The sequence below is a fragment of the Photinus pyralis genome, unplaced genomic scaffold (assembly GCF_008802855.1).
Source record: "Photinus pyralis isolate 1611_PpyrPB1 unplaced genomic scaffold, Ppyr1.3 Ppyr1.4_LG8, whole genome shotgun sequence".
Lineage (NCBI taxonomy): Eukaryota > Metazoa > Arthropoda > Insecta > Coleoptera > Lampyridae > Photinus > Photinus pyralis.
In genome coordinates this window covers 29,252,931-29,276,874 of record NW_022170819.1, presented here as the reverse complement: position 1 = coordinate 29,276,874, position 23,944 = coordinate 29,252,931, and the positions used below count along the sequence as shown (strand labels likewise).

The 23,944-nt window shown below is 34.9% G+C and overlaps 2 protein-coding genes across 2 annotated transcripts; one reads left to right on the top strand and one right to left on the bottom strand.

Annotated features, from left to right (window-relative positions):
* Positions 1 to 1,335: 1,335 nt before the first annotated feature.
* On the bottom strand, positions 1,336 to 19,205 carry LOC116179521 (cytidine deaminase-like). The gene is given in 4 exon segments (XM_031499317.1): positions 1,336 to 1,740; positions 2,670 to 2,707; positions 3,762 to 7,303; positions 19,116 to 19,205. Coding segments are annotated over 3 exon segments (768 nt in total). The 5' UTR covers positions 4,106 to 7,303; positions 19,116 to 19,205; the 3' UTR covers positions 1,336 to 1,354.
* On the top strand, positions 8,367 to 17,355 carry LOC116177737 (dyslexia-associated protein KIAA0319-like protein). The gene is made up of 12 exons (XM_031496804.1): positions 8,367 to 8,558; positions 8,614 to 8,773; positions 8,822 to 9,061; positions 11,889 to 12,083; positions 12,133 to 12,461; positions 12,878 to 13,091; positions 13,139 to 13,309; positions 13,359 to 13,898; positions 14,580 to 14,995; positions 15,043 to 15,294; positions 15,367 to 15,580; positions 15,632 to 17,355. The coding sequence occupies exons 2-12, from the start codon at positions 8,617 to 8,619 to the stop codon at positions 15,790 to 15,792; spliced, it is 2,889 nt and encodes a 962-aa protein (XP_031352664.1). The 5' UTR covers positions 8,367 to 8,558; positions 8,614 to 8,616; the 3' UTR covers positions 15,793 to 17,355.
* Positions 19,206 to 23,944: the final 4,739 nt, after the last annotated feature.

The window sequence follows — 23,944 nt, the reverse complement described above, 5'->3', positions numbered from 1 at the left end:
ATTATTTGATTAATCGATGATTTGATTAATCGATTATTTGATTAAACGATTATTTGATTAATCGATTAATCAGTGTAATCGATTATTTTTCATAATCGATTATCGATTATTCAAACCCGTAATCGCCCAGCCCTACTACGTACTGAAAGTGCAAGCTCAAAAAAAAATGGAAATAAAAAATGATGTGGGAGTGGGAAGCATATAAGGAATTGAAGCCTTTTTAAAGAGGATTTCAAGCCTATTAAAAAGGAATTGAAGCTCTTTAAAGGGAATTCCATCCTTAAAATGAAGTTTTCAATGAAAAAGTGATAATAATAATAATAATAATTTTTATTGCATTTAGTAGTTTTCTTAACAAAAAAACTTATTGCAGAGTTTAGCGTTAAACTAACATACCTACACTACTAAACACTAATCAAGCTTACAAAGGAAAATAATAATAATAGTAACTACCTATTGTAATGTACCTACCAGTATAGTTTTACTTAGTTTTAACTTAATTTTAGTACATCTTCATACAAAAAAAAAATAAAAAAAAATAGGTCCAGGATAAACGGAAACAATTATTCATTCATGATAAAGGATCGTAGTCTTAGACTTTGGGCAATAAAATTAAAAAGTGATCGGGTGATTTGTGTAGACTCGTTTCTCGGCCTATGGCTAAGATCAAAGTGTAAATGAAAAAGTGATTTCAATTCTTTTAAAAGGAATTTAAGCTCTTTGTCTGAAATCCAAAGCCCCAAGCTCACGCGAAAAGGCTTCAGACGTAAATTCCAAAGCCCTGTTTTTAGAAAAGGCTTGAAGCCTTGGAATTGCAAGCTTTTTAGAGCTTGAGGCTTTCCAAGCCTTTTGTACCAATTCCTTTGCACAGCTCTGGTAGGCCCCTTAAAGAAAGTGCGACAGAACAGTAAAGAAGTATATAGTAGCCTAAAGAGACAAGAAAGAAGTAGGTATAAAGCAAAAAATCATGAAGGAGGCAAAGAGGAAAGTTGTGAAAGGATGTTAAAAATTTTGCCGTAGCCAACAGATACCAACCGCACCGCTTTACTATTGCTATATAGTGCGTATTACAATTACAATATACCTACTACTACTAAATAGATTGGCAAATAAACCTGGGCTATTATGCGTAATTAGGAAAGCGCAGTCACTGTTATTTAGGATTCAAAATTTTGATTTTGAATGATTGGCGCGGCGCAATCGCGATTTTGTCTTCTTAGTCAAGTGGAAGATATGTACCAAATTTGGTTCAAGTCAATGTAATAGTTCAGTCATAATACTCTCTTGCGTTAGAACAGAACAGAACAGAAAAGGAAACACGGTTAAAAAAAGTACTTCGCGAACTCAGAAAAGTTTAATGAAAATGGAATTGGCATGGTAATAGCACATCTAAAGTGGAAACCTTAATTTCGTCAAGATTCGGCTTTGCCATATAAATTTCCACGTTACCAAATTCGCTCATAAATTGCCGACAAGTGCCACACGGAGCTACTACAAAATTCTCTTGAAAACCAACAACGGCAACTGCCTTAAACTTAGTTTTCCCTTCACTTATAGCTTTTACGTAAGCTGTCCTTTCAGCGCAAATGCTTGTAAAAGTTGCGTTTTCTACATTGCAACCTGCGAAGATTTCATTGTCTTCAGTTAGCACACTTGCACCCACTTTGAATTGGCTGTATGGCGAGTATGAGTGATTTCGAACCTTTTCTGCCTTTTTTAGTAACTCTTGAATGGATGGATCTAAAAAAAAGAAATTTATAAATACAGCTTAGTAGGGTAATGTATTTTTTGAAGACGTGATCGCAAACTGGGTATCTTGTACCTAGTTGCAATTATGCGCAGAATTTAAGCAGTTTCATTGGTGATACTTAATCATGCACGTCAATCAGCAAATCTTATGATGTAATAATAGTAGTTAATACACACCCAAAGATTCAAAATTAACTTTTTTCATGGTGTCTATAATCACGCTGGTGGTATACAACTGTGCCCGTTTAACCAATTAATGCCAATTTAGTGACTCAATTTCTCTTGCACAAAACGTTCTTATGCTTTAAATAAGGAAAACAACAATTTATATCTAAACGCGTGACAGATCGATCCGATCAAATCTACTTGTGTAACTCATTTAGTTACATGTAAAATGTGTGAACGTGCCTATGTAAATACCATAAATAATTACGTACTTAAATTATTAATATTTGCAATACCAATAGCCTAGACAGAAGCTAAGAGTAGACTGAGGTGATCTACTTATCTGAATAGGCCATTGCATGACCGCGAACACTTATAGATAAAGACAATCTATTTATAATTAGGTAATTGGTGTCAATGTTAATAGGTCTCGGGTAGGTACGTATTTAAGTAAACTGACCATCATTTAACCGTACAAGTAATAAACAAACGTATGGTACTAGGACGCTAATAGAAAATGTTTAGGTAGAACAAATAATTTATTAAATAAATAATAATACGGCTAATAATATCATAAGATGAATAATGGATGTTTACCTATTACAAATCATTTATTTAAATAAATGCGAAATTATGACATATGATTATAATAAATACCATATAGGGTTGAGAAACTGAAACAGTCATAATCAATGATTGTAACAAATACCTAACATTTTATTTAAACAAACGCAAAATTATAATTAATATCGCACGGTGAACTTTATCAGCAGATGAAGACATGGATGGCAAACTGAAACAAAACCATAATAAATTGTTACAACAAATCATTTTTTATTTAAACAAATGCGAAATTATTACTATAATAAAACCAATACAATAATAAAACTTAGAGTGAACTTCATCAGCAATTTATTTATTTATTTAATTTAATTTATTGAACCATACAGAATAAAAATTCCAATTACATGGCAGTGGGGCTCTGAACAAACATTAGGACTTAAGATCTACTTTGATTTATTATTGAATTTAAGTGATCGTGAAAAAAGTCGATATCATTAACTGAGGTCAACTTATTTAAAGTGATCAAGGTCTTAATAAATGGGGAAGTTGTGTTATTTCATTTCATTTTATTATTTGTGATCTATACAATAGTATTTTCACACGTCATCAGGTACAATTACATAATATTTAAAAAAAAAAGACAAAGGACACGAGAACATGATCACACAAAAATAGTATTATTTTGCCTTAGCTTAACAAATGGTACCTTAATTAAGGCATGGACGGCAAACTGAAACAAAGGCATAAAGTAATAGTGTTTACAACATTTAATATGGCGGGGGAACTTCATCAGCTGCAGATGAAAACATCGACGGAAAACTTAAAACAAATAAATAATAAGAAATAATCTTTTATTAAGACAAATACATTATAACATGACCGATGCTGGCGATGAATGAACGATGGAGTATGAAGAAAAATTTGTTGTTGGCAAATACCCAACGCTTGAAAACTTGGCTATGGATAGGTATTAAAGTAAGGGCAAAGAATACTTAATACCTAATATAATTACTCTTTGGTTAAGGGTTAAATATGAATTAAAATTTAAAAACATGGGATAGGTCATAAAGAAAATTGAAATTTCCAGGCTAACATCTTCTAAAAACTTGAGGGGAAAAAATTTTTTTGCCGTGTTTCTGAGTACCTTACTCGAAAATGGAATCTGCGGAATCATCAAGTGAAATATTATTGGAATAATTTAGGAACTTTCTTAAAAAAGTCGCAAGGAAAATTCTCTCCCGTCATAATGGCTGTGACATTATTATAGCCTTCTTGGAATTTACTAAGATTTTTTTACAATTTTTAAAGAATTGTATGTTTTTTTAATCATTAATGGTGAAGTTTCTAAGAAGCACACAAACACATCCCAAGTGTTGATTGCGGTGAAAAGGGGCGCACAACCCGAAATTAGGCCTTTACCACAATAGCCAGCCAACCGTAAACCAATCAGTCCATCGGCAAATTGGTAGTATATACGAGCGAGCGTGTGTAGGAGTTCTTGCATTTGTATTTCCTTGCGAACGTTGACATGTAAAACGTCAGAAATGTGTCACGAAAAACGCTTTGCAAGCTGCTGCTTTTGCGTCAATCTAAAAAACGCTTGCACCATCATCGCCTTGATCCACATCCTCACCTCATTTCTTCTCCTGGCCTCCGACGAGAATTCATTTCAGGCGTCCGATCTGAAACGGCTCCGTGAGTTTGGATGCATCGCCTGCATTGGTTTGGGCGCTCTGTTCCTCTACGAGGTGATCATCGAGAAACGCGAGGCGATATTGGTATACGGCTACTTTTATATGCTCGTGGTGCTCTTGACGTGTTTTGAGTTGTTCTTCATGGCCGCCGACGGTGTCGAGGGATTCTCTAGGAGAATCAAAGATCAGTATACCTACCCGCCAGAGACAAATAGATTGTTTTACAGTAGGGCAGGCTGCTTGCTGGTCAGTGTTCCCTTCAATCTTTACTTTATAGCAGTTATCTTAAGTTTCGGTGCAGAGTTAAAGATGGAACAAATTTCAGTTTAATCAATAAAGAAACGTCAAAAAGTGCACAATGTTGCCTAATGTTTTGTGCGTCACTTTGGCATAGCTGCAAAGTAAAATTGATATACACACGAAAATTCTGCAGTGGGAGCCATTAGCCTAGTACAGCATCGAATTTTAATCCTAAGCAAAACCAAAGACTATGCATAGGTACTCTTTGGCAAAACAGTATATCACAATTGTTGCATACATAATGCTACCAAGTACCATGCGGTAGACACGATATCGAATAATTTATTCAACAAATGCGAATAATGTGAGCGATCCCTAAAAATATCATGGAGTTTTCAGCAGGCGAATACACGAATGGGTATCTGAAACAAACGAATAATTAATGTCTATAACGAATAATTTATTAAACAAATGCAAATTTAAGGGATTAATGTGAGCGATCCCTAAAAATATCATGGAGTTTTCAGCAGGTGAAGAGACGAATGGGTAGGTATATCTGAAACAAACGAATAATGTCTATAACGAATAATTTATTAAACAAATGCAAATTTAAGGGATTAATGCGAGCGATCCTTAAAAATACCATCGTAATCGAGTTGGCATCGTCCGTAGGCGTAGACATGAATGGGAATTTATAAAAAAAGTATTAATTAAAATGGCGATAACAAATAATTTATTAAACAAATGCGAATTCAGCGAATTTGAGGGATAAATGTGAACGACCCCTAAAAATACCATGGGGTTATCATCGTCAGCAGACGAGCACACGAATGGGCATCTGAAACAAACGAATAATTAATGTCTATAACGAATAATTTATTAAACAAATGCAAATTTAAGGGATTAATGTGAGCGATCCCTAAAAATATCATGGAGTTTTCAGCAGGTGAAGAGACGAATGGGTAGGTATATCTGAAACAAACGAATAATGTCTATAACGAATAATTTATTAAACAAATGCAAATTTAAGGGATTAATGCGAGCGATCCTTAAAAATACCATCGTAATCGAGTTGGCATCGTCCGTAGGCGTAGACATGAATGGGAATTTATAAAAAAAGTATTAATTAAAATGGCGATAACAAATAATTTATTAAACAAATGCGAATTCAGCGAATTTGAGGGATAAATGTGAACGACCCCTAAAAATACCATGGGGTTATCATCGTCAGCAGACGAGCACACGAATGGGCATCTGAAACAAACGAATAATTAATGTCTATAACGAATAATTTATTAAACAAATGCGAATTTAAGGGATTAATGTGAGCGATTCCCAAAAATATCATGGAGTGTTCAGCAGGCGAAGACACGAATGGGTATCTGAAACAAACGAATAATTATTGTCTATAACGAATAATTTATTAAACAAATGCGAATTTAAGGGATTAATGTGCACAGTGCCTAAAAATACCATGGGGTTATCATCGTGAGCACGCGATCACACGAATGGGCATCTGAAACAAACGAATAATTAATGTCTATAACAAATAATTCATTAAACAAATGTGAATTTAAGGGATTAAAGTGAACGATCCCTAAAGATACCATAGGGTTAGCATCATCAGCAGACGATGAAACGAAAGCGAATCTGCAACAAACAAACGAATAATTAATGTCTATAACAAATAATTTATTAAACAAATACGAATTTAAGGGATTATTGTGAACGGTGCCTAAAAAATACCATGGGGTTATCATCGTGAGCACGCGATGACACGAAAGCGAATCTGAAACAAACAAACGAATAATTAATGTCTATAACAAATTATTTATTAAATTAAACAAATGCGAATTTAAGGGATTAATGTGAACGATACCTAAAAATACGATATGGAGCATCTTCAGCAGGCGAAGACACGAATTTGCATCTGAAACAAACGAATAATTAATGTCTATAACAAATAATTCATTAAACAAATGTAAATTTAAGGGATTAAAATTAACGATCCCTAAAGATACCATAGGGTTAACATCATCAGCAGGCGATGACACAATAAAGCGAATCTGAAGCAAACAAACGAATAATTAATGTCAATAACAAATAATTTATTAAGCAAATACGAATTTAAGGGATTAAAGTAAACGATCTATGAAAAGAACATGGGGTTAGCATCGTCAGCAGGCGAAGACACGAATGGGCATCTGAAACAAACGAATAATTAATGTCTATAACAAATAATTTATTAAACAAATGTGAATTTAAGGGATTAAAGTGAACGATCCCTAAAGATACCATAGGGTTAGCATCATCAGCAGACGATGAAACGAAAGCGAATCTGAAACAAACAAACGAATAATTAATGTCTATAACAAATAATTTATTAAACAAATACGAATTTAAGGGATTATTGTGAACGGTGCCTAAAAAATACCATGGGGTTATCATCGTGAGCACGCGATGACACGAAAGCGAATCTGAAACAAACAAACGAATAATTAATGTCTATAACAAATTATTTATTAAATTAAACAAATGCGAATTTAAGGGATTAATGTGAACGATACCTAAAAATACGATATGGAGCATCTTCAGCAGGCGAAGACACGAATTTGCATCTGAAACAAACGAATAATTAATGTCTATAACAAATAATTCATTAAACAAATGTAAATTTAAGGGATTAAAATTAACGATCCCTAAAGATACCATAGGGTTAACATCATCAGCAGGCGATGACACAAAAGCGAATCTGAAGCAAACAAACGAATAATTAATGTCAATAACAAATAATTTATTAAACAAATGCGAATTTTACCGATTAATGTGAACGGTGCCTAAAAAATACCATGCGGTTAGCATCTTGAGCAGGCGAAGACACGAATGGGAGTCTGAAACAAAGGAATATAATTAATGTTTATAACTAATTCTCTACTTATCAAATGTAAAATTAGGACGACGTATAAATCATGCCAAAATTAATTGTATTGCAACATTAGCAGATGAAGGCGCATAGACGGGAATCTGACAGAAGAAAACTGTTATCTACCAAACAATTGCAAGTTCTAGAGATTCAATATAAGAAATTTATATACACTGCCTTGGGGTAATGCGTAATGAGCAGACGACCACAAACAAAAGTGTAATGATTGTCGGTTAGCGGTTCTATATATAATGTATTATTCACAGTATAACATAAAGGGCATGAATTACTTGTTGTATGAAGCAATATAGTGTTCAATATAGTGTAGAAAGGAGACTAAACACACTTCCGTATCTTAGACTCATATAGTGCTTTTTTACGAAAATCATGATCGCACGCATTTAATTCAATAGGTATTCGTGGCAAACAGAAATAGAGGATCTAGTCTACAGGATTAAATTGCGTACAAAATAAGTCTGTAACGTCATTTTATATCTACTACCGTTTACGTATAATAAGCATACTTTTGATGATTTGTATACTTATAACACGTAAATGGTTTAGTATGCCGCTGTGAAACTTTTTGTCGAACGTTTTTTTACGTCTGGTGTCTTTTTTACTTTGTTTAGGAGTAATGTTCGAATTGTTCGCAAAATCCTTGAAAGCGAAACTGAATGGAAAAAAATACGTGTGGTTTTCAGACCTCGGATAAGTAATTGAAATGCTTATTATTGATAAACGGCCGTCTAGGAGGAGGAAGATTTAGATTAATTTACATTTTTCTCTTGTCTATTTCGGTTGAGTTTTAAAATAAATGTGCACGTTCACGATTTTCGTAAGAAATCTCTATACGACCACATTGTTGAACTCAGTTGAAGTGTGATATACTGAGTCGAAATTTACATTGCATTGGCCTGTTCGTATACTAGGGCATTGATTGTATAATCAATGGACAATGACTAGAGCTGGGGATAGAGAGCCCATATACCAATTCAATTGTTACGCCACTGGGATATCTATATATTTTGTAGGTTACTACTTTGACATTTGCAAAATGAACTGTCAGGTGATCAATTAAAAACAGGTGTTTAGCATAATTTTTGAAGTGTTTTGGCCTATCCTATCATTAATAGACCTCGATTTGCCATTGAGATTAAATGCACAATCAAAAAACTTATTGCCAAATGTTCTAAATCAGAGAGAGGTAAACAGCGGCAGTTGAGGTTAGACGCTTATCTTCCGACAATTTTTATCTTTAAACTTGTCTTCGTATTGTAGAAAATGACGCGTCCAATTGTGCCCATTTTACTAGTTTTTATCACAATTTGCCATTCGCAACTTTTCGAAAATACACGCGCGAGCACGGTGAGAAACAACTGTCCTCGCTTGTACCCGAAAATCTTTCAAGGATACGTACCGCAGGGCAACATAAGCGCTGGTAAACTGCTTCTGTCTATAGTGATGAATTTGTAATGGCTTGTTTTAGGTACGTATGTCGAAGTGCCCGATCTGAACAACTTAAAACAGTGCGTTGTTAAGTGCTGTGAAAAGGAAGAGTGTAACGTCGCATTTCGAACAGATGAGAAGTGTTATCATATTACGTGTGAGAGAAGCGAAACGTGCGCTCCGGTTGCCAATCTAAATCGGGAATCAATTCAGCATATTGCGATGGTGTTGGTTCGACCCGTCAATCCAGATGAATCCTGGAATGAATTCATTCAAACGGGTAGGTCTTTCTGTACAGTGTAGAGCAATACCAGGGGAAGCCACTCGCTACAGATCTGTGCAGATTACCAAATTTTTTTGTCTAGGCATTCCAGATAACTCATTCCTTTACGGTGTCGGAATAATGGTAATGTAATGCTGATACAATTTGGAATCGACCTTGTTTTGCAACTTTTTCTAAATGCCTCTAATTGGCCGAATAGTGTTTATTAAATTCAGATTGAATCATTTGCTCTTTGAGAAATTATTTATACAGTGTTAGAGCTTTGTGAGGAGGAGACAGTAGGCTTGTGGTAGGATCACGAAGGTGCCAGGTTCAATCCCAGGGCCTGCCAAAATATTTGCCTTTTTTCTCCTCAGGAGTGACTCGGCCTTGCTAAAAATGAGTGCATGGGGTTCACCCTGGGATAGTAATGATAATGATAGCTATGGAGCATAGTGCTTGCCACAGTACCTCCCTGAAATTCGTTCCAGATAGGCCATGCTAAACCAAGTGGTACTCACACACTTATCTCGTACAGCATCGCTAGATATTCGGGTTATTATTATATAGAGCATTGTTTGAGCAGGCTAGACAATTGCAAAGAAGCCACAAGTGCTGGATTATAAAGAGTGGGTCAGCTGAGTCACTAAATGCTGGATCACTGTGCATGTCAGACTGTCCAAATTCATCACCTGGAATCAGTGGACCTGAATATGTTGGAATGCAAGTGGAATATTATGGATTAGTATGGAATAAAATCGGAATACATTGGAATTCAATCAAGAGATATTGGTTTCCCAGTGGTATACCAGAATACTGTGAGAATCATCCGATTCCGACTAAATATGAGTTTGAGATTCGGTTTTTGATTTCTTAGAGGTCATGCTCTTTTAACATTTATTGTCTAATGAAAAAAAAATTTTAATAATTTTTTGCCCCCCCCCCCCCCTTTTTGTTACGGAATTGATGCTTTGATACAATTACCTACAGATTAGAGTAATGAAAAAAAAATAAGTACTTATTATCTTGTTGAGTCTTTTAGATCTGTAAATTTTCAATCACTATCTAAATAATAATTATCTATGATAGTTTTCAATGGTATAAGAGCGAGTATAAGAGGTAAAATTATTTTGTTGATAAGTAATTGATCGGAATGGTAAGTTAACGGATATTTAATTTCAAAACTGAAATGTAACATGCGCACCCTGTATAAATTTTTTGAACAATTTTTACATATTGAATCTCATTTTTGTGGGGCTTATTGAAGTCACATACTTTCGTATTACATTTTTTTTCATAAGTTTTATAATTATGAAGATATTTATTGTTTTTTAAATTGGCACTTTTCAGTTTTTTTTTAAGTAATTGATCTCGCTTGTTAGATACTCTGTATATAAATAGTTTCGCGTTAGTCGTCAAATGAATGTACTGTGTGTCCTATTTTGGCTGAGATTGCAGTATATTATCTCAATTGTTTTTAAAGATAAAGGCTTGCGGTTTTCGCGACCCTGTGCTACTTTTTTGTGAAACTTAATACTATAAACAATGAATCTAGCTACGTTCGTGTCTGAGATACAGGGTGAAAACGCAAGGTTTGAACTTTTGAAATGTTATCATATCTTACTACACATGTAAAATAGAAAAAAAGGTGAAAACTGCCTATGTGAGATATTTTACCTAGAATCCAGTGGCGTAGTAAAAAAAATTTTTGAACCACGATTTGACCCAAAGTAGTTTATAAATGTAAAACCCCTGTATATCTTACGCAATTTTTTTCCATTCTTTTTCCTGATTACATTGATGTATCAGTATCACAATCTATATTTTTTAAATTTTAGCTTTGATTTTAGCAATTAACCAAAAATAAAACCTTAGTTTTGACGGTTTTTAAATAGTAGGCCATGGATTTTAAAAATTTTGTTTTGTTTATTGAATCCATGGTAACTAAGGCAGCCAATACCAATCAATAAAAATGACTCATGGTCATTTTAAACATTTGAAAAATATATATGACATGTGCCCGAGATAGGATGTTTATCATGGAGATCTCCGAAAACAGAAGATACGACAATGGTAAAATTAGGAAAAATTGTGCAATTAAACAGTTTTGGTTTAAAGAAAACCAGAATTTTCCCCAAAAAATCATCCCCATTCCCGTTGTTCTAAAAAATAGAAAAATCTTATTTGTAGCAACATTTATAATGACTAATAATGTCAACATAATTCCAATTAATCATCCATGGAATTCTTTGTATTGTTTCTGTAATTCTGGAATGGCAAAGTAAAAAAACTTTTACATGTATTTCCCATAAGTGGTTTCCCCCTAGTAATTATTGGTCTAATTCCTTAGATCATATACCTATACATCATAGATGTAACCTCCAGTTTACTTTCAATAATCTGTGCCAACATACCTAACACAGACAGAGATATATTTTGAATCATAAATAGAACACCGCACATGCGCAATAGCATTTAACACATAAGACTACCAAAAATTTAAAATGTGTACATTGCGACTATGCAACGAATGATAAATGTAATTATAACAGACATTTATTAACAAGATCACCAAACATAAATCCAGTCTTAAAAGCACATCTGATCATCTAACATTTGTCATGATATGGACCTGCCAAGGATTTAAAATGTGATCGGTGTGATTTTTGTCATTTGTTAATACACAAGACCAGTAATAATTTCAAATGGGACTGATATGTACTACAACACAGGAATGTCAACTCACTGCGCATGATCGGTATTCGACTCACATAATTATGTTGGCACAGATTTAGTGGCTGTAGGCTATATATGAACTCTAAGACTAAAGCACTTCTGCGTGCAGAGAATCCAGCGGATGATGTCTCAGATCGTGAGCTGTCTTACTTACTAAGCGATCCGCACAGACTGGAGGATGCGTACAAAAGCCTACTGGAAGCGGGAGGATCCACCTATGACTATCAAATCAGTTGCAGTCTGGGTATACCGTCCTGCCCGGAAAACGAAGAATGTTTACAGAATAATGTAAAATCCCGCGCAGGTAAGCCGCTTCCTTTTACGATGCGCATTTGCTTATTTTCTTACATTAGGTACCTGTAAGTGTAAGTCTGGTTATAAACGAAATTGGGAAGGCGTGTGCATTCTCGACGTTAATAATATGTCGGAGTCAACGCTTAATATAAGTATACCACCGGAAACTAAGAAACATCTAACCGTAACCGCCGAATCGAAGGAAGTCAAGTACCCCACCAGCGAAGTCACTATTATCGCCTATGTCGAACCTGCTGCGCCGGATGGGGTTAAGTATCAGTACGACTGGATTTCACTACAACAACCCGCCGGAAGTGCCGCCGTCAAGCATCAGAATGGGGAGGAAATGCACTTGTCTAAGCTTTCCGAGGGATTATTTACTTTTAAGGTTTTGAAATATTTTCTAGACGAAAAGGCGTGTGTCAGAAATGTTGCAAATTTGGTGCAATGTCATGTTAGAACAACATGGACAACCTTCTGATTTCAAATTTTATGAGAAAGTGACCTCGTATGGAAACTTTTATTGCCGCCAGAGGGCGCTTTTCGAGTTTAGTCAACTCTGAATGTTTTTTAGAAATACTTTTAACAAGCTAATGTCTCACAAACAGGGGTAACTTTGCCTCCATTTAACTCACACAGTATTTCTCACGAATTTAAACCACCCTCTCTGATTTTGGAATGGATTAGTTATAGGATTTGACTTTCAGCAACATTTTTCGTTAGATAATTTCATTTTTACTATATGCGCCAAGTTTGCAATATAGCAAATTAACTGGAGCAAATCAATACACAAATTCCTTCCAGGTTAGTGTCTCTAGCGACGATGCCTATGGCGAAACGTTTGTTAATGTCACCGTCCTGCCGCCTTCTAGAATTAATCAACCGCCAAAAATTGTTATCACTCCTGCGAATCAAACAGTCAAACTGCCAAACACTGGCGCCGTCTTAGACGCGTCCTCCTCCACGGACGATGACGGCATTGTGTCATGGCACTGGGAGTTACAACAGGGACCATTGGGTAAAGACTATAACCTTCGCGCCCAAATAAACAATTGATATGTTTAGGATACCAACCGAATCTCAAGGACACGCCCACACTGCAATTGAACGATCTCACCAATCCGGGAAATTACACCTTTAAATTAACTGTAACAGACACTGACAAAAATACTTCATCGGCGATTGCTAACGTTACAGTTTTGAAAGTGACTGATTACAAGCCGGAAGCCAATGCTGGTTTGTTAACAATGAAAGTGGCGCCAACAAATAATATATTTTTCTACAGGGCAGGATGTAATTATTTATTTACCACGTAACGAAATTACACTGAATGGTAATTTAAGTACCGATGACCACGCCATAACCACCTGGGAGTGGACTAAGAGCGCGGGTGATGCGGATAAAGCCGTAGACATGCAAGACACGCATACACCATACTTAAAACTCTCCCACTTGGAAGAGGGAATGTACACGTTTGCCTTGAAAGTCACAGACAGTGCCAATCAGAGTAGCACGGCGGAGGTGCACGTGTTTGTAAAACCGCCGACCAATCAACCGCCGGTAGCACAAGCCGGGGATAATATAACAATTAGTTTACCTCAGACATGGGTCGTCGTCGACGCTGGTCAAAGTACGGACGACAACAAAATTACCGCCTTCCGATGGGAACAAGTCGACGGACCGTCTACCGTCAATTTTGTTAACGCAAATATGAGCAGCACTAACGTCACTGGATTAACAAAGGGACAGTATATATTTAAAGTGTTTGTTACAGATGATAACAAAAATGTTGCTAATGATACAGTGTTTGTTACCGTCGAACAGAGTAAGTATGTCTTTAGTTATCTATTTCTGTAATGTATTTTTCCACATTCTGAACAGAAGTTCGAAATTTGCTATGCCTTCATTGTACAATTGACAGTAGGGACTGAAAGCCGAGTGCGTTCTAATTATTTCACTTATTTCGAGTGCTTAGTGCCTGAACTTACTTTTACACCAAGGAAAGAAAAAACATCAATTAATCGTCTTTAAACTTTTTACCGGTTGCTGTTAACCCAAAATCCTATTATCGCCCGTATAAACAACAGAGGTGTACAAATTTGGTTAATAAACTTATCTTTTATCGTAATTAACCGCTCCAAGTATAAACGCAATGAACGTTTTGTACTTTTGACCCAAATTTTTTCGTAGTAAAATTTATTTAACCGCGAATGTCCCCAAAAGAAGAAATCGTGAACGTAGTGGTCGCCATACTGGTCCATTGATACCTATCCAATTTTCTTGAAAATGGGCACTTAACTGTTTTCAAGTTATGAGGTAGTGCACCATCTTGTTGAAATGTTGAATGTGTGTTTTTTAATATAGGCAGAGCCCTCCATTTGATCAGATTCTCCCTTAATTTCATAATCTCATCCGAATTATGCTCAATGATACATTTGCAAACCGCCAACTATGATGATTGCGGTAATTAATATTGGAATACATCAAATGTATTCATTAATTGCAGACAGCAACCAAAAACCAAAGGCAAACGCAGGTGGCAATTTCGAGATCGAACTTCCCCAAAACGTCATCTACATCAACGGATCGAAGTCGACGGATGATTGGTCAGTCGAGCAGTGGAAGTGGATTCGCGACGACACTTCCTTAGCAATGGGCGATTTCGCAGAAGGTTCCGATAGTACGCCTGTCTTAATGTTGGTGAATGCGGTGGCCGGAAAGTACGTGTTCAATCTGACCGTCTCCGATAAGCAGGGCTTGAGTGATACAGACACGGTTCATGTGACAGTAAAAAGTGATCCTAAATTGTATTACCTTATCGAAATGGTTATTGACTCGAATATAAATCGTTTATCCGAGGCACAGTATAAAATTATTAAGGGAAAGTTGGCGTTGTTGGTTAAGGACGGTACAAAGTTACAGGTTAGATAAGTCTCAGTAGGGGGTCCGTTGTAAACTCATGTGTTTAGGTGAGGGGAATTAAATCAGACACCAGCACTAATCAAGTGGTGATTAGTTTCTATGTTGACGATGCTAAAGGAAAACCGGTTGATGCAAATGAAGTCGTTTATTACCTACGGCAGAAGTTAAGGATGGATCAGAGCCTTTTAGGATTTAACGTCATGCGACTTCAGACTACAGTTTGTCAGAACAATTGCTCTGGCCATGGTGTTTGTGATGAAAAGACTCGTAACTGTATTTGCGAGTCGTTTTGGATGCAGGTAATTACACGTTTTACTCAAGTGTCCTCAAGTCCGTCAAAACAACATGCTGAAAAGTTGAAATTTTTGTAGGATTTATTCAAAGTATATTTCGGCTCGGATGAAGACTCAGATTGCAGATGGAGTATTCTATATGTTGTTTTGGGAGTACTTTGCAGCATAGTGACCGTACTAGCGCTGGTATGGGGTATGTTTTATTTGTGTTGCAATTTCTGCTCAAAGAGAAGGATGAGGCCGAAACCTACCAATTATAAACTAATCGAGGACTCCGAAGATTTGCAGCCTTGTAAGTTAAATTTGTATCGGTAATATCTCAACTCTTCGTACTTTCCCCTAGACTCGCGTAAAGGTGGCAACTTATCTGATAGTGATACAGATTCGGATGTGGTCTTTGAGTCACGGACGAAACCTACCGGACGATTTCATAGGGACACTCGTAACGGCCACAAAATAAACAGGAATGGCTTTACTAAACTAAATAACAGAATGAAAACATAGGCGATTCTAGTATGTTGTGGTGTAAATGTTTTAGATTTGTGCCTGTTTAAAGGAATGTATGTCGACAACGATCTTGCTTATTTTTTCATATGATGGTTTCTAAATTAGTATATGTCAAATGAATCAATTCCTAGTAATTTTATTGATTTCAATAGTTACCAATTTAGTACTTAAGTGATAAGGTGGTAATTTACTGTTACAAACAGTATTAATTAAATTTTAGTAATTGAAACTTAATTTTAACCAGTGTGATTATTGAAAGTATTAATATTTTTGTATGATGTTTTAATTTATGCATTGTAAGATACCTTATATCATTTTCTAAATTTTTCTAGTCCAACTTCGTAAAAATTTATGAAAAATATTTTTACAAAACTTTTATAGCTTTAACTAACGCCTACAAATTACATTTTTGTATTATTTATACTGAATGTAGCTACACATTCCACTGTAATATTAACCAACATTATACACGATACGTCTAAGTATTACATTTTTTATAAATTCACTGTATATCTTGTTTGGTGTATTTTTGAGTCGAGGCCATGTTCCCAAAATACCAACTTGTAATCTATTTTTTTAGTTAAGAGTCGATCAAATATGTTTTCTTTTTATATGTAATTTTCTTAGCGTGATACTAGCAATCTAATAATCTTAATTTTAATAAAATAATAAAAACTTAATAGGATATCGGTTTATTTGCACATGATCTCACTAAACGTCCAAAAATTTTGTTTATTATAACTTGCAAGACTTTTCTCAGCAACCACAACACATCATTTGTGTAAAGAAAATTCTTTACCAAAGGGATATCCATTCTGAAATAGGTATATGTACGTACGTTATATTGTAGAAACTATGAAAATCAAAATTATACCACCCAATCACACATGCCAAACATAAAGTGTTTGTTTCATGTGGTCTGTCATAATTAAATTTAAATTAAATAAACATCAGAATGTCCCAAATTGAGTGGAGTGCCGTGGGCGACGTTTGATAGGTATTAGATAAAATGGATACAAGTTTAGAACATTTTAGTGAAGTACTAAAGCATAGGTGAACTCCTAATTATCCAATTATATGGGGAATGCTCGCTTTTTCACAAGCCAGTACAAACTTTTGCTAATTAATACCAAACAATTCTTTGTTAATGCTAATAAATTGGGTTTAGAAAAAAATAATGAATAAAACATTGTATAGTTGGCTTATTCGAAATGGGTGCTACCTTGAGGGTAAACCAGTTGTATACAGGGAATTTTTCTTAAATACAGTTTATGATATGGGCTATTATGTATTATGATTTTAAAAAACTATTGAACAAATGGTTATAGATAACCAACATCACACGCGACAAACGAGAGTTCTTTTTAAAATACTTTCGCCCTTCAAGAATTGACTAATTGAAAATTAAATTCAATTTTGTACTCAGGACGTATACTTTCTTTGATTAAAAATTATTATTAAGTATTAGGGTTAAGTGGAAGAGCAGATTATGAAACTCCCTTTTCATAAATCTGAACTTCGCCCTATTAAAGGTGACTCTACGTTAGTTTTTATTTTCTATTTAATAGTAATGAATTCTGTTTATTAGTATGTACAATGTTATCCTTCAATAAATGACCATTATTAATACCGAAACCCGTTTTATATATTAATAACAAATAATAAACGCAAAATTAATTCAGCACGCATTCGGCAAAGTTCGTACGGTAACGTCATTACAAAACCATTTCGAATGGCTCACGTGACTTTTGCAGACCTTTATTACGTGTCCAATTGGTTGCCTAAGTATATTGGTATTTTATCATTCCATACATTGACATGGTTTTTACCACCCGCACTGTGAAAAATATTGAATATCCTAAAAACTAGGGGGTTTAGTTAGACACAGGACACCCCACATAAAAATTGAAGAAAACGCAAAAGACTATCGAACAGCGAAATAAAATAGTGTGGTAGTGCCATTTGGGAAATAGAACTTTGAAATTCAGAAACTTTACCATTTCCTTGTGAACACCCTGTATCACTAAATCCAACCATCTTATTGCCTTTACTCGGATTTTAACATTATTGCTCAAAGGTAAGGTCGCTGCGATTTATCTAAGTGGGGCTTGCTTATGGGGAATTATTCGAAAAAAATTAATAAGTTGGCAGCGTTGACAAAAAAAGGTACCATTCAACGTAGAAGTTAATAAATTACATCGAAACCAATAAACAATATAGGGAGTTCTATTTTAAATAAACGTTATTTATTGACAATAAAAGTGGGACACCAGATTCAAAAATAAGTTCTATAGATGCCAAACTCGATGAAGTTTGGTATTTGAGACTCTATGAATATATAAATATCATATGTAGGTATCCAAATGTACACTGGCAACAACGAGACCAATTTTTTGCCAATGTCAATTGCTCGTTGAATTTGTGTTTTAATCGTGTGAATCAGGAATGAGTAGGTGGTATTTGAAGTACATGACAGTTAATAATTAGTAGATAATTACCAACTGCCACGAATGACATGTTCAAATACCAAAATTCGATTGTTATAAAATCATGGTCCACTACTAAAAAGAAAATGGTATGAATTCAATGAAATGGGAATGAGTCAGAAACTGTTAAAGCTAGCTATAGGAACATGTAATATCAAAATATGCCAATTTCGCTCCTCTCTCTAATGCGATAGTAAGAAAATGGTCATTTCATTAACTGACTTTTTAGTTTGATTTTTTTTTAATTTGGGTCTCTGTGTGCGGACGCGTATACGCAACTTAACTTTTTTTTAAGTACACTAAAAGAAAGCCCTATTCTTTCTCTATGCACTGGTAAAAATGGGTTACCACTACAACCGTTTTCAAGTAGGTAATCAATTATCAAAGTACCGTCTGCATCCGCCATTTTTTTTCTTAAAGTCAAGATAACTTAAAAACCATAAATGCTAGATATCGGCATGCGGTATCAAAAGAACTGAAATTTCAAGTAGAATGCAAAGTGCAATAAAAAAAATAGGGGTTGTCATTTAAAATAACGAAGTTACTAGCTATTCCCGGAAGTGCGAGCATTTTGAAAACATTTTACATCGATTCGGCCTTCAGAGTAACTCCTATAAGTACACATTTTCAAAAAATTACCTATCTCACTTTCCCAGAAACGTTTAACTAAAGCAGATTGAGTAGCGCATTATAATCAAGTTTTAAATTTGTGCTTAAATTGGGATGATTGATATGAAAATAAAAACTATTCCAGCAGAAAACAGGAGCACACTCGAATGTATTTAGAAATCGGTTGATTCGTTAAATCTGAATAAATGTTACCGTAAATTTTACCTCTTACTGTTGTTCATCCCCCGAAAAAACATTGGTTATGTCCAAAAATCTAAAAACCACCAAAATGGCACTTGCCCTTTCGTCTTTACACTGTCAGGACAGGTTCACAACTGATTTACTTTAAATATTGTTATTGTGACCGTAGATAACAGGCGTGCGTTTACGTTAACATTCTTATACAATGCGACCTTATCTCATTGGCCATATCACTTCTAAACTGAAGTGAGCAATATGATTCATTGACATGTTTGCAATACAATTTAAATACCGGCATGCTGCTTATTTCTTCTCTTTTGTGTTTCACATCTTTTATTCGCATTACGATGGGCCGTTTTATAATCAAATACCCTACCATCATGCAATCGGCAAATTGAAATAGCAGACTTCAGTAGTTTACACACGTAATAAATTAATGCGTAACTATTTTTGTGAAAAATATTGAATAACCTGATGAAAGCTACGGGGTTTAGGCACAGGACACCCGTTATAAAAATCGAAGAGCATACAAAAGACTGTCGAATAAAGAAATAAAATAGTGGTAGTTCCATTTGAAAAAAAAATAGTTATGACACTTTGAAATATGGAAACTTTACTATTTTTTCGTGAACACCCTGTATCACTAAATCCGACTTTCTCATTACCAAAGCTTTTCCTTTTATTCAGATTAACATTATTGATCAAATGTATTTCTTAACTTTAAAATCAAGGTCCCTACGATTTTTCTAAGTGGAGCTTGCTTTTGGGCAATAATCTAAAAAAAATTAATAATCTCTGGTAACATTCTTTTCCTAGGAAATTTTGGCACGACAACTCCAGTTTCTCAAGAAGCGAAATAGTAACAATTGGCCGACTGAAATTCGGCCATGCTTGCTATCCATATCATTTACATAGGATTGGAGTCTTGGACTCGAACTTATGCGACGATTGTCAAGTAATAAGTGACTTCAATCACATTTTCTTTGCCTGTAACAAATACACAAACCAAAGACAAAAGCTGTATAGCGACCTTGGTAAAGAGGGCATTTTCCCACCTTACAATATAGTGCACATTTTGTACTTAGCAGTACAAAGTGTGACTATTTGCACGGCCCTTATGAATTTTATCAAATCAAGTCAGCTCACATTTTAGATAGGTTAGATTTCGTGTTCATTTTCGCCTATTGGCGACTGTTGAGTATCTTTACATTTTGAACAAGTCCGAGGTCTACCTGTTCTGTCCGTTAGCCACCCCGAGAGACCCCCGGGTGTGAAGAGTACACCCTATTCCACTCCTTTGTGGTCCCTCAAATCATTTTGTACAGGTTTAGACTAGGTCCAAAGAAACACATGAGCTGCTGGCTAATGAACTTAAGTTTAAGGGCAATTAAAAAAAAAAAAAAAAAAAAAAGATACCCCTGTGTATAAAACGCGTATGTTGAAATTCTAATCGACGCGACGTATGCGAGTATTTTTCCAGAACATTAAACCAGAATTGTAAATGGTTCCTTTCATCATGAAGGCACTACTTAAGTTCCTACTGAACAGCTCCTTTGGTTCCCTTGTTCTTACGGGGTTGATTTACCAAGCAAAATAAGGCTACGTTTACGGACTTTATAGGACATATGTTAATAATAAAGATAACTTGGAACTAAAAACAGTAAAACGCTGGTCAGGAAAGGATTGAATATTTTTATAGTTACTACTTTTCTATACATTAAGATTTGTGGACAGTTTTATGATCAACAAATAACGAATTGCGTAGGTACCTAAAAGGTCATCACTTATGATCAAGTTTTAAATTTCGATTTAAATTTATATGGAAACGGTAAAAGTGCATAATGGACTTTTCAAAATTGAATTTTTTGTTAATTAAATCCGAACAAATGTTAGGGTATATGTAACTACCTAAACCTTACCTCTTACTACTGTTGATCCCGAGAAAAAATAGGTTTTTTTAAGTAGAAACGTCAAAACGACACTCACTTCAGTCTTGACACAGACGCGCCACGTTTACACAACTAATTTAATTTAAATATTATAATATTGTGACCGAAGATAACAGGTATGCGCAGTCATTCTTATCTAATTGGCTAATAGATCACTGCCAAACTGAACAATGTGATGTGACTCATTCCACACCACACCACATGTGTAGAAGAATTCGAAAACCCGCATGTTGCTTATCTCTTAATAGGTACAAATAATACAAAATTGTTTCAGAAACCATCCCATTTGTCATGTCTTTCGTTTTGAAAAACAGTTACTTATCATGAATGTGGTCGCCTCACGCCCATAATACACATCCCAATAAAATCATTCCGGGCTTCAGTAGTTTACTGGATAATATAATATTGGTTACATGGCGTAATGGAAATTTCAGAATTTGGGTTTCTTTGATGCATCTACTTGCATTCTCTCCAGCTCAGGTGCCTAAAAGGTCACACTGATAGTGATTAAGTTTTAAATTTTGATTTTAATTTCAATAAATTAAACAGAAACTGCAGCAGCATATTATATGCAAAGCAAGATGGACGTTAAAATTGGAATCATTTTTAAGAATCAGTTGATTTATCAAGTCGGAATGTGAATCAATGTTAGGAACTATTACGTAATGAAATCTTACCTGTTACTATCGCGTTGATCCGTAGAATACATTGGTCCAAAAACTAAAAATTCCAAAACGACACTTGCACTTTCGTCTTTACACGACGCGACTCGCTTACGACTGATTTATTCTGCCCGTAGATAACAGGTGCGCGTCAACATTCCTAATACCTATACAATGCCTTTATCTAATTGGCCATATCACTTCTTATAAACTGAACAATATGGTTCATTTACTTACATGTTTGCAGTAACTGGAATCTTAAGATGGTTAATGTCGATATTAGGAGACTCTTCAAAATAATGTTACCTAATGGTAATCGTGACTGAGACGGCATACCAGAAAAATTATAGATTCTAGAAAAACATCTTGCGCTACCATGGTCAGTAAAATATCATTGTGAAAAATCCAGAATAGTCGAAAAGATCTTGTCATAAAATGTTGCCATTACCATATTAAATCTTACCATAATTGTGACAGGGCAGTTACTTCCGATAGTAAGTTACGCGGAATAATTTTGACGTACCTATGGAAAGAATGTCTTTTAGTTCATTCCTTCATTTATTTCTACTTACATTTTCACTTTTCCTTACTTGTACACCTATCCCAAGATAAATTTGTACCTATACCACGAGCATATGTAAAAGACTAATACAGTTGATGTCATACCCTTGAACCAACTTTTAACCGTTGGTTTGTAAATAGTGGTTTAGATGGTGATTTTGATCTGCTTATCTACAGTGTGCCACTGTTAAAATTTGCCAGAGGGAAGATGGCGGAAATGTCATCAAACAGTGGAGGAGAGGAAGAAAGTTTTGTACACGAGTGTACAGTCCATTCTATTGAAGTTGTGTCCATATTGCATAATTATTTACAAACATAAGGGAAAGAAAAATATATAATCCAAATATATGCAAAGGGTTGAAAGGAAGTAAAAAAAAACCTATTCATAGTTTAAACCCAAAATAATACTGACGTTGGATAGTTAATATTTTGTACTGAGGTATTATTTCTTTTTTAAGAAGCACCTCAATGGAGAGCACATTAAATGAGGAAAATTCGTTACTTTGTTTTGGACTTTGGACATCATATATCAAGTTTTAAATTCGATTTCTTTAGATCCTCGTCAGCCTCAAACTCTTTTGTTTAGTGACTCTTCCGACAGACCGACACTATCAAAATTCTTAGTCACCCTTAGTAAATGCCACTCACAGATCATGGACCTGCAACTAGAGCCAGGACAAGATTACCTACTAGGATAAGAAGAATGATCGACATGATCGAAAAAGTGCAGAAAAAGTTCATCCGAGTAATGTTTTTTTAGGTCAACCCACAATTATCCATATTTGATCTCGTACGGTACCCAGCTATTTAAGTAATTACTTAAATAGTACTTTTGGCTTAAAAATGACTGGGTTATAAACCCGACTGTTCATTGCATCCACAATTTTTGTCTTCAAAATTTTACATAATTTGTTAAACTCTTCCGAATTACTTCAAGTAATTAAGCTGAAGGTATACCATTGATAAGCTAAGCAAAAAATTAAATACTATTTTTGCAGTTACCAACAAAACTTCCCCACTTATTAGCCGGCCCCGGGTTATAAATGGGCTAACTGATGGGCTATAGCCCAGAGCGCCACTTTCGAAGGGGCGGCAAGATGTGCTAAATTATGTATTTTGCATTACTTGCAATTCCCCTCCTCTTGGTGAATGTTGTTTCAAAATCAATACAGATAAACAATACAGAACAACAACATACATGCACAATAATTTGTTTCACTTTATCTACCCTTGCGGTTAAAAAGGCTACCCATTCAGTTCTATTTAAATGTCAATTTAACATCTGCTATAAAATAAAAGATCAAACATCATTATTTTAACTCGATTTAAATGACAAATTAATTAGACCATAATATAATATCTTATTACCACCGAAAAAAAGACAATTTATAATTCTGATCATTTTACAGTGGCGCACCAAAGTATCGCATCTACAGTCATAAAAAAGTTAAAATTATTGCCAGAAGAAATGCACAAAAGGAATGCAAACAAAATAGGTTTTCGTTCTTACCACCACCGAAAGAAAACCATTTCTACCTCTCCGGTCCTTTGACATTGGCATTTTGCTTTGGTATGATATTCGCTGTGCACATAAATATGGCATCTGCAACCATAAACACCAACTAAACTAAAATTACGATAAAAATAGGTTTACCTTCTTACCACAGCAACGAAAATGTTA

Bases quoted from the DNA above. Each gene is read 5' to 3' on its own strand.
- LOC116177737 (XM_031496804.1), top strand. From the start codon at position 8,617: ATGACGCGTCCAATTGTGCCCATTTTACTAGTTTTTATCACAATTTGC. The intron at 13,092-13,138 runs GTAAAGACTATA...TGATATGTTTAG, and splicing joins GTTACAACAGGGACCATTGG to GATACCAACCGAATCTCAAG. The intron at 13,899-14,579 runs GTAAGTATGTCT...CATTAATTGCAG, and splicing joins GTTTGTTACCGTCGAACAGA to ACAGCAACCAAAAACCAAAG.